A 12,317-nucleotide genomic window follows, 5' to 3' on the forward strand; every position below is an offset into this window, starting at 1 on the left:
TAGATTATGTTATTTTGAAATTAATCAAACTTTTTGCTGTAATTTTTGAAAAAGGTGCAAGGAGAGATGGAAATGGACTTATCAGCAAAGTTTCCAAAAACCATTTTTGAGAGAAGGAGGATCATACAGCATTGTCAAGTAGTGAATTTTCTTTGCTTGCTGAGGTCAAAGTGGTGGTGGTTTGCTTGTTCTTAAGCCTGGGATTTGCTCTTCCCATTATGCTGTTCAAGAAGCTAGGTTATGTTCTTCAGGTAAATATGGCTTTTTTTTATTTTTCTCTTCTTCTTCTTCTTCTTCTTTTGGTCTTTTGGTTTAATGTTGTTGTTAAAGAATGAATAATTTTCTAATGACCAATTTTTATAAGGAGGAGATCTATATTTTTATGTCATGTATTAAAATATAAGAAAATTATTTAATTTTGTTCAATATGAAAGATGGAAGGTCAAGATCAAACGCTATCCCTTGAAGTAGAGTTCACAGACACACATTGACACAAAATTGAGAAGAAAGAAATTCGATTGATTTCAGATACTGTAATAGAATACAGTGATAATGGCGGGATGGTTGTTATAAAACCATATAGCCGTAGGGAGACGTTGCCGTTTTGGTACAATTGAAATAGTCCTAAAACTTTATATTTTAACAGTTTACCCTCTGAACGGAAAAATGAAATCCTGTGTCGCTGCTTAACAGCATTCAACAGTCAACACAATATATATAATATATATATTATCATATTTAGAAACGATTTTTTCATACATTTTTTAATCTTTCAGCAAAATAAAAGATTTTATTGTTTTATTACATGCTATGATTTTGTCTGAAATTATTAGGATATATGTGAATGAAATAAAAATTTTAAATTTGTAGTCTATTTACTTAATAAATAAGTGATGTAGCATTTTTTTTTTTTAATGACCTCATCCAAACCAAAGTAAAATAACAAAAGTTATGGACACCCATAATGATGATATCACCATTTGCTTTCAAAACTTAATGGGTATTATCAATTAGTTTGAAAGACTGAAAAAAAAAATACAAAATAAGAGTTTGAAAGTCAAATATAATAAATATTTTATTGTATTAAGAGTATAGAACCAGGCTCATAAAATTCCTAAGTAGATCTTGACCTGACTTCATGTACTTCTCTTATAAATTTTTAGTATTATCTTATTTTTACAGGTGAACATGGATCAGTTGGATTGACATTATCCAATCATGAAGCAAATTCAAAAGAAGAGATAGTCTTAGGCCTCCAAGCAGGCGATGTGATTCCTGTGCCCCTTAGTGCAGTTTCATGGTGGTACAATTATGGAAATTCAGATGTGGTCATATTATTTTTGGGTGAAACATCTACTACCTATGTTCCTGGTGAATTCTCTTACTTCTTCTTAACAGGAGCCCTAGGTAGCCTGGGAGGATTCTCCTCTGATTTCATTAGTAAATCCTATAATATAAGCGAAACCGACGCGAAAATGCTAGTACAAAGCCAAACCGGCACCTTGCTTGTCAAGTTAAGTCCTGAAGAAGGACAAAACTTGCCATTGCTCACAAATGATAACAAATGGGTTAAAAACATTGGTAATATTTTGCCCGATATCAATGTCAAGAAGGCCGGTATAGCTACTTCATTTACAGGGGTCAACTTCCCTTTTCTTGAAGAAGTTGGGCTAAGTTGCAATCTTGTAAAACTTGAAGCAAATGCCATGCTTTCACCAATGTATAATATTGGTTCCATAGTTCAGGTACTTTATGTTGCCAAAGGAAGTGGTAAGGTTCAAATTGTGGGAATGAATGGTAAGCGTGCCCTGGACAGCAACATTGTTGCTGGTCAACTTCTCATTGTGCCAAGATTTTTCGTGTTTTCTATAATTGCAGATGACGAAGGAATAGACTGTTTTTCAATCAAGACAAGTACACGGTGAGAAATAATACTCTTATGCCTTGATCTTGAATTATAAAAAGATTGTGTCAAAGTTATAAACTTTTTTCTTTTTAATTAATTTTTTTGTAATGTATTTGTATAAATTGTTAACATATATATATATTTTTTTGATTGTAATTTTGTTTACAGGCCTAATGTTGGAGAATTAGCTGGTAAACAGTCAGTGCTGAATGTGCTTCAGTCCACAGTTCTAAAATCTGCCCTGAATGTGACTCCAGAGTTTGCAAATTCTTTCAAGGAAAAGATGGCCGAGAGCGAAATTCTTATCCCTCCAATGAATTAAAAGACTACTTGATAAGATTGAGTATTATCTCATGACTAAAGGCTTTTATGTTTAATTGAAATAAAGGTTGTAATTTGATTTTGTTGTAATATCAAACATTTTTATGTTGTTTAATTTATAATAATGATCAGCTTTAAATAGTTATTCTGTCTTACGAACTATTTTTATTTTTGAAGAAAATTATTTTGTATATAAATGAATATATATAATAAGTAAAATTTTATTAAATCAATAGTTGGTTAATAGAAAAACAATACTGGACATTTTTTAAGTGTATTTATTATGTGATTTTGCATAACTCGATCGGATAACTTTTTTTTTTTTTTTTTTACATATTACATAGTTTATTATTAGATTACATAGTTTATTATAAAGATGTTTTAGGTATAAATTGAATATTTAAAAAACTTTAATAGTGGTCGTTATATCTTGAAGAAGTGGTAGTGACATTATTGCAATTTCGGACAATTGAAACTTGTGTTAAAGCACTGGATTTTCAAGAAGTTTCTTCTTAGAAGTACATTCTATTTCAATCACGTAGTCGCATGTCTATCCAACTTCTAGACGTGCACGCTGCCCAAAAATATACGTCAGAAACACGACGACACATCCCATTTACCCACGTCTCTTTTAAGCGTCTTTTAGCTTAGACACACGCACATGGCTTTCGTGACTAATATTAGTGGCTGTTAATAAAGGAAAAAAGAAAAAAGGAAACGAAAGTAATAGCCATACGTTATGACTTGTATAACTCGATACAAGATATTTTAGAGTTTGGACAAAGTTCGTAGAAGATAATTGAGTAATTTTTCTTTGCTGACAAAAAAATATGTGAAATTAATTTATATATCGTCCGGATATTAAATAAAAATATGGAAATTATTCTTATTCTTAATTATATTAAAATGTGATTTTTTTTCTTTATTATTAAGATTGTATTATTATTTGTAATATTTTATATTCTTACATAATTACTACATTTTTGTATAAATAGATTGTATATTTATAATTCAAATTAAATAACTCAATACAATTAAATTGAATTTCTGGTATTCTTTAACTCTCTTCAATTACGTTTTTTGTCCTTTCAATTTTGAAACATAAATTATCATATCAATTGTGATACAAAGTTGGATTCTCAATTTTATTTATGTAACGATATTAATATATTATTGTAAATATAATTGCACTATAATATTTTGAAGAATTGAATCTTGAATTGATGCATCCCATTGGTGGAAGTCTTCCTTTTAGAAATACAGTCTATAATTCAATCACGTAATAGCATTTCTATCCAACTTCTAAACGACCACTTTGACCAAATGCAAACAATGCATAAATGTACTATTTGAGAGAGTCCCAGTCTTCACATGTACTGTTTAAATGTCTTTTAGCTTCCGAAACAAATCCATATATAAATATTATGCTCTTTCAAACTAAGTAACTTTATTTTAAAAATAAATATGATTTGAGGGGACAAAAAATCTCTTAGTTTGAATAAAAATCAGAATATTTGATTCGCAAATTAATAAAATAAAAAGGAAATAATTTCATGACCACACATTATATGATGACTTACAAATTAAATCTCTAAGGGCAAAAATAATAAAATACTTATACTTGTACACAAAGTAAAATATCCCGAGGATAATCCTTAAACTAGGAAGTAGAATCATATTTGATAACTCAATATTCATACGGAAAAGTCTCACACTGAGCGTTCCGATTGAAAGTTGCTCGCAGCCGATATTAGCCTCTGCCCATTGTTCTAACGGTGCTTTCTTGCAAAACTTTGCTATTTCTTGTAGCCATGCTGAAGTCGACAGAAGCTACAAAGTTAACCATCCAATTGTAGAATGGGAAGATCGTTGTGTTTTTGAAGGGCAAGACTGTAACTTCCAGCTTGGTGTAAATTTTGGCATCAACATAAGTGATCAGTCATTAACTCATAAAATTTTAAAAAGTGATTAATCGCTCTTTGAATATATAGATTAAATATTTTTAAATATCAATAGGACTTCGAAAATTTTCGACCTTTAGCCAAATTTTGATTGCTTAAAAAGGTACTAATTAATACAACTGTTGCGATGTAGTTAGTGTGTGATTAAGAGCAAATGAACACATGCACATGTGTTAAAATTCAAGTAAATTGATATATTAGAATATCCTATATTCATATGAAAGAGGTGAGATTGATTTCACATTTTTCTAGACCAAAATGGTCGAGATTCTTCAAGTCCTAAGATAAGGAGTATGTGAATGTTATACGTCGCTATAGAACTAGCACGATAGTAATAGGGGTTGAGGGTTTGGATACTTGCCTAAATTCATCGGAACCAAAACCAGTCGGTCCCTTGGATTTGAAATTGGAACTAGAACTAGCCATTTTTTATTCTTGAATTCCTAGAATCGAAACCTAGAACACAGGTTTTGATTCTCATTTCAGGTACCAAGGAAAATAATATTACCCCCCAACTTTTTTGAAATTTGACAAAGATGCTTTATGAAAATTACAAATACACCCCAAAATTAAAATTACATATAATATTTTTTTCTCTCTCCTCACTCACTAATTCCTCTCATTTTCCCCCACTCTCTTTTTGCTCTGTCTTTTCCTTTTTCCTTCTCCCTCTCTTTTCTCATAGAAACCTAGATCTTAATTATAAGGAGGTCGACCACAAGCAAAATTGCTGGTGGTGACAAGGTGGCCAATAGCTCAAGCTGTCGGTAACCTTGCTACTGTGGGTAGCAACAAGCTTACTAGAAAGGTTGTATAAAGGTCGGGAAAGTCTCAATTCAATAGTTATGGTTTTTGATTTTGCTTATTTGGGTGAAACTGTTGGAAGGTTGTATAGTTGATTTTGCTGGTTTGGGTGTATTTGTTTGCAGGTGTAAATTTCCATTACTCAAGAAAAAATAGAAAAAAAAAAAAAAATTTGATGGCTTCTGTTATTTATGGTTGTTGCTAACCGTGGTGATCAAAAGATTTCAGAAGATTTTTTCTTTGTGATTTGATTTTTTTTTTTTCTTTTTGATTTGGTTTGTGATTAAGAGATCTGGATTTTTGGTTTTGTGGTTTGGTTTGTGATTTAATTTGGTAATGTGCGGTTCCTACTTGGGTACACGAATCTCGGTTCCAGTTCTAATTCTTGGTTCTTGCAGTGGTGGAACCAGAACCGAAACTGTATAGTGCTGGTTCCAATTTTTGAGAATTGGAACCGACTCTGTGACAATGGTTCTGGGTAGGAATCGGAACCGACATCCTAGATATCCGCCGTTCCAGTTCTACACTAAGTTTTTGTCCACCCCTAGATAGAAATGTGTAGTGAGACCAGCTGCACAACCCCCCAAATTATATGAATTTACAAAGAAGAAAATGTCCCCGATGTTCAACTTCCAACGTGTATTTGTTCATTTCAATAATTTCTAAAGAACTGCCCTTCCATTTCTCACAAACCATTTTATGTAATGAGACATGCGGTCAATTTCGTGACCAGTTTAAATTGGCTTAATTAATGGGCGGCAGGACTGTCTATAAATAATGTTGGTTCTTTATGAAGTTTGTGGTCATAACCAAAGGTATATACGAATGAGAAATAAGTGATAGCCTAAATCCTTTTAACTTTCCTACAATCTTTCATTGTTTTAATTTAGCCCTCTTAGTTTAAGTTTCTTTTAATTAGAAGATCATATATATATATAATTGGATTGATTCTATTCCTAAATAGGAATAGATATATTCCTATTCCAAATGGGGAATATTTTGTTCCCACTATATAAAGAAAGGAATAAGTTAGTTGAAATTGATTTGAAATTAAAAATACATCATTAGAAACTTTTAAGTTTTAACCTTGAATTGATACATATGAAATATTTAAAAGTTAAAACAATATACTTGAAATATTTTATGTAACACTTGAAACTATTAACCTTGTATTTGAAATACAAAAGACTTGGTTTCCATAACAAGATAATTGAAATTGTCATTAGAAATTTGTAACACATAAATAGTGTTTGAAACTAAAGATAATATAAATGAGCTATACAATATAAAACTTGAAAATTTTGACATTAAACATGAAACTAATAAAATGAACTTGATGAAAAGAAAAATTAAATTGAAACTAGCATGATACTTGTTATGCCTGAAAAATATAGGGCTGACGTAAGGTCTAGTCAGCATGCAAAAGTCAGAGCATAGGTACACCTACAACCGAGTCACGTGAGGAAAGGAGTAGCTTGCTTCTGTCAGAATAGTAGGTGAGCACCAGACCAGCCAAAAGCTGTGGTGATTCCACGTGTCCAATCCCTGCTTCAAATCGCGTAAATCACTCTAGAAGGTGGGCAATGTGACATAAAGAAGGATTTGTACACTTAATCCCACCAACTCACAGATTCAGTAATCATTAGCCCAATGTATCCCGCTATAAATAGAGAGCTCCTCTCCCATTCAAAGGATGGGCTCATTTTTACTCTTAATTAGTTACCCTCTCTCTCTCTCTCTCTAATATAACTCTCTCTCTCTTGTACTATCATTGGTAAGTCAGTCCGCTAACGCAACCTGACCCTTATCATTAATGTAAACATCAGTGGACGTAGGACTTGCTACCTTAGCATCCGAACCACTTTAAAAGTTATCCCATTGCATTTATTCTCATTTTTCTTGTATTCACGTGTGTCTTTTGAGCCAGCTCAGCATTACACACGTACGTTTAGTTGGTGTAAAAATCATGCATCAACAGTTTGGCGCTAGAGGAAGAGCTGATTTAGTGTTCATCCTTCATCAGGAGAATCTCTAACTTACCAGTCCTACAACGGCAAATGGCCCACCAACCTGAACTTGAGCGAACCAACCAGGGTGCTAAGGGGATCCCCCAAGTTCAGGGGGACACCTCTTCCAAAATACCTTCAGTTCCGCAAAATGCCGTGGGGGATATCCCGTCAAGTTCACAACTTGACCCTGCCATTAGAAACTACCTGGAGAGGTTCAACAATACTCTCCAGACAGTCAACCAAATGTTGGACTGTTTGGACCAAGGCGTGTCATCAAAATCAGTTGGGGCGGTGCAACCGCCAAAAAGGCCTGCCAGTTGCGCAAAAGCGCGGCAAAGGAAAATAGCCCATGCCGCGAGCACTACAGCGTGTAGACGAAAAGGTAAGCAGGTGGCAAAAAACGGGCCTACGGGCTCCAAAGGACCCGCAAACACCGATCACGTCCCAAGCAGAATACCAATCTCATTGAGACTCGGTGAAAAGACGCAGCCCTAGCTGTCCCATGCCACATCGCAAATACACCCCCATAAAAGTGCTGGGCGAGGCGATTCCTATCACTGCCAGCAAAACGATCCTGATTGTCGCCATGCGAGAGGGTCCCACACTTCGCGGGGAGGTTCTTACCACCGCGAAGGTCGTGAAAATACCCCCACACCATTCATCGCCATCACACTGCTCTAGCCAGCGTGTGTCAAGAGTGGCCAGAACTGCCGATTGAGGCGAAGAGAAACCCAACCTCCGGACTTTCCTCAACCGTAATTGCGAGGGTCGAACTCGCATCGGTGAAAGCAATCCCCAAGCTGCTCCATTGCCACAAATTGAGGAGCTGCAGCGAGCTCTAGACTGACTAAGAGCTCAACAAAATGAGAAAGGGCATGTCACGTCCGCGTCCCCCTTCTCTCCCGAAGTGCTAGCCGCTCCACTCCCATCAAGATTCAGGATGCCCACATACGGGATTTTGATGGAAATTCTGATCCGCAGGATCATTTATATGAATTTAATGACCTGATGGAGCTTCATTAGGTCTCAGATCTAGCAAAAGGCTGCTGTTTGGCAGTGACTTTAACCTCCCATGCCAAACGGTGGTTCAGGTCGCTCCCAGTGAGATCGATCAGTTCGTGATCTCAGATGAGCGCGACGTTCCTAAGGCATTTTCAAGCGAACCGAAAATTCTCGATGCCTTTAAGCTACCTTAGCAATATAAGGCAAGAAAGGGATGAATCCCTCCAGTCCTACATCGACCATTTCCACAGAGAACTCAACAAGATGGCTCATGCTTTCGAAGAGTCTGTTCAAACTCTTATCATAACAGGAGTTCATCCACAAACCGACCTGTGGAAAGAATTACAGGCTGAGGATGATGTTTCTCTCACCCAATTCTATAACCTTGCGGAGAAGTACCTCCGGATTGAAAATTCATTGGCAACGCTCCGCCATTACGACCCCGACACTTCAGGCAGTACGTCAGGTCGGGGGGAAAGTAGAAGAGCTGATCATAGAGGGACCGCTGACGACTAGCATAAAGGAAAGAAACCTCTCTACGAACCCAAAAAGTCCTATGCTCTCGTCCCTCGTTGCGATAGCGACAGAGACCAATATACGCCTCTGAATGCATATGTATCGGCTATTCTTGATAAATTAGAAGAAGCCAGCCTGCTCAGAGAGCCCGAGCCCATGAAAACTCTCATGTCAGCCAGAAATAAGAAAAAGTACTATCATTTCCATTGGGATAACAGGCATCACACCGATGAGTGACGAGCTCTCAAGCAGGCAATCGAAGAACTCATCAAGAAGGGGTATTTCAAGGAGTATATTGACGACTTTGCTTCCGCACAAGAGAAAAATAAAGGGCAGCAAGGAAAGAAGTGTCATGATTACAGAGGATATTGTAGTGTCAACCTAATCTTTGGGGGCCGCAACTCACGGGGAACACACGAGGTGCCCAGGAAAGATATGCTCGCGTAGCTCATCACGACCCAATAAGTGTGATGAACACGTCGCAGCGACCACAAAAGATTCGCAAGGAGGAGCTAATCACCTTTTCCAAAAAGGATGCAGCCCATTTGCATCATCCCCACGACAACGCTCTTGTGATCATGCCCCTCATAGGGCACCATAACGTCTGCAAGATGCTAGTGGACAACGGAAGTGCTGTAAACATCCTCTTCCACACAGCTTTCAAAAAAATGAACTTGGACGAGGTCGACCTGAAGCCCGCCTCGATCCCTCTTTATGGTTTTATGGGGGACCACCTAATCCCCAAAGGAACGATCCAACTTCCAGTCACGTTGGGTGACTTTGACGAAGTGACCAAGGTTATTGAATTCTTGGTAGTGGATTGCCCATCTGCTTTTAATGGAATTCTGGGGCGACCTCTTGATAAGTTGCATAAATTTAGTGTTTTTAGGTTTGTTTTTTATAGCCTTCTAATTAATTTTTCATTTGTTTTCTGTGTTTTTATGTTAGTTTTTGTTAAGTTTGAAATATGAATGGTTAGCTATTGATTTGGAGAATTTTGTAATTTTCAGGCGTTAATTGAGTAGATTGGAGCATTGGAATGAAATTGGAACTCAAAGCTTGAAGAAATTGAGATTTGCTGAGAATTTTGAGGCCATGGCCTGCCTTGGGGTACCACGCCGTGGTGGTTGAGAATAATAAAATAACAGACAAAACACCATGGCCTATGCTGTGGACGTACATTTAGACACGGCCTAGGCTGTGTCGGGCACTTTTGGTTTTTATTAGTTTTTCTTTCCTTTTTCATTTAGAACTCTTTTGGGTATTTAAGGATGATTAAGATTACTCCTTGGGGGCCGAATTTTGCCCATTCTTGGAGAGGGATTATTGTGTAACAAAAGAAAAGGAGAATCAAGAACAACAATTCATCAAGAGTTTGTTTTTACTTTTCCTATGATTTATTTCTGTGATTCTACTCTTGTTTCTTTTATTATGAACTATTTTCTCAGGCTAAGACTAGGGTTAGTCTATTTATGGATCTGTGATCAATCTTTTACTCTTTGTCAGTGAATTATTTTTCTAATGGGAGTTATATTATGTGTTATGCTATTAGGAACTTGATCATTTCTGATAGAATTGTTTTGTGTATTGAGACCGAGAGGATATCACATGAGTTCTCTAGTTATAGGCCATGGATTAATTGGATATAGAGATATGAATTGATACATGCAATAGTCATAGGCAGGATTAACTTGTGCGAAAGCTAGAGGATTCACAAAGCTTAATGCTCATCTATTTCATAAATCTATATAGAGATATCTAGGTTGTGAAATAAAGTAGAATTAATATTGCTTGAGAAAGAATATGGTTAACCTAGAATCCCGTTGTCACATTAAATTAAATTCATTGACCATAGTAAATTGAGGGGTGCAGAGAAGTTATAGATGAGCCTGAAGTCTAGACCGTTTTCTCTCATTGAATTCTTAATTTTAGTTTTACTCTGCAATTTGTTTCTAATATTTCAGTTTTATATTTTCAGTTTTAAGATCACCATTCCAAGTTTTGATTATCTAGATAAAGTTAACACTAATTAATATTTCAGTACTTGTTTACGCAATCCCTTGGGTACATAACCTGTATTTTGTTATACTATATTACTTAGACTAGTGCACTTGCTAGTAGTTGTTGCAAACCAACACAACAAGTTTTTGGCGCCGTTGTCGGGGATTGTAGTTAGGCAAATTGAAATCATAGTTTAGCTTTACTTTAGATCGTGTCTTATATTATATTATATATTTATATTTAATTATTTTATATTATATTTATATAATTTTTTCTTTTTCAAGTTTCTCTTGTTTTCAGATTTTCCAGTGTATGACACACACGAGAACGATATTGGAGATTCTTGAACCTTTGGATCCAGAAATTGGAGAACAATTCGAGCATTGAGAAGAAAGCAAACAAGGAATATGACAAACAACAATAATAATCAAGAGGATCCTCTACTTTTGGAGAATCTCGAAGACGGTGCAGCTCCACGTCTTTAATGGATTATGCAATGCCGTCATAGAGAGGCACTGCTTCTAAGTATTAGAAGGCCACCATTGCAGCAAATAACTTTGAAATAAAATCTACGTTATTCAGATGATCAGTCAGCCTGCCATTCTGGTTTTAGCTCACGAGATCCAAATGCTGACATTGGGAATTTCTTGGAGATATGTGATACATTCAAGCAGAATGGTGTCACAGATGATGCAATTAGATTGAGACTGTCCTTTTTTTCTTAAGAGATAGCCAAGAATTGCTAAATTCTTTGCCTGCAGAATCTATTACAACTTGGGATGCATTGGCTCAGCGCTTTCTAGCTAAATATTTTCCTCCCTTTAAAACTGCAGGATCGTAATGATCACTATTTTTATGCAGGTAGATAGAGAGTCGTTGTATGAAGCATGGAGCGTTACAGAGGTTGTTGAGGAAATGTCCGCATCATGGATTACAATTTGGTTACAGGTACAAACTTTTATAGTGGTTTAATTCCTGCTAACCATCTATGTTGATGCAGCTTCAGGAGGCACTATAATGAAGAAGACACCAGAAGCAGCGTACGAATTATTGGATGAGATGGCTTCAAATAGTTACAAATGACAGTCTGATAAATGCACAAAGGAAGGCAGCAGGATTATATGGAGTGGTGCGATCACAACAATTTCTGCTCAGAACATTGAACAAAAAGATTGATAATATAAGTGCCCCAATCATCAAGTGAAGAGCATGAGTGTGATCTATGTGGAGGAGACCATCCTAGCAATGAATGTCAGGTAGGTAACCCGTTTGCTAATTCTGCTGAAAGTGCTAATTGTGGTAATTTTCACAAGCCAACAAATAACCCCTACTCTAGTACTTATAACCCTGGTTGGCGGTCACCCGAATTTTTCATGGGCAATCAAAATGCATTTAAACCACCACCTCTGGGTTTTCCTCAAGAAAAGAAGCCCAATTTGGAGGAACTAGTGATGAAGTTTGTAAGCTTCAGTGAAACAAGATTTCAAATCAGGAACTCGTCAAAATTTGGAGACTCAGATGGGGCAGTTGGCCAATTATATCAGGAAGGCTCAAAGAGCATTGCCTAGTGACATAGAGAAGAACCAAAGAGCATTGAAGGTAATTACACTAAAAAGTGCAAGGAAATTGGGCATAAAGAGCAAGAGAAAGAGGAAGCACTGAAAGTGCAACCAGACAGCATTGCTGAAAAGTTGCTTGAACCTAAGAAGATAGTGATTCAACCTCCTTTCCCTCTTGCATTGAGAAGCAAAAATTGATCAGCAATTTGCAAAATTTTTAGATATTTTTAAAGAATTG

At 36.1% G+C, this 12,317-nt stretch overlaps 1 protein-coding gene across 1 annotated transcript; it reads left to right on the forward strand.

The window, feature by feature from the left end:
• The first annotated feature begins 218 nt into the window (after positions 1-218).
• Positions 219-2,372, forward strand: LOC116133687 (glutelin type-A 3-like). Its single transcript, XM_031419371.1, has 3 exons — positions 219-251; positions 1,164-1,921; positions 2,075-2,372. Exons 1-3 carry the CDS (start codon positions 219-221, stop codon positions 2,226-2,228), a joined length of 945 nt encoding a protein of 314 aa, XP_031275231.1. The 3' UTR covers positions 2,229-2,372.
• Positions 2,373-12,317: the final 9,945 nt, after the last annotated feature.

This window comes from Pistacia vera, unplaced genomic scaffold, assembly GCF_008641045.1.
Source record: "Pistacia vera cultivar Batoury unplaced genomic scaffold, PisVer_v2 Contig272, whole genome shotgun sequence".
Classification (NCBI taxonomy): domain Eukaryota; kingdom Viridiplantae; phylum Streptophyta; class Magnoliopsida; order Sapindales; family Anacardiaceae; genus Pistacia; species Pistacia vera.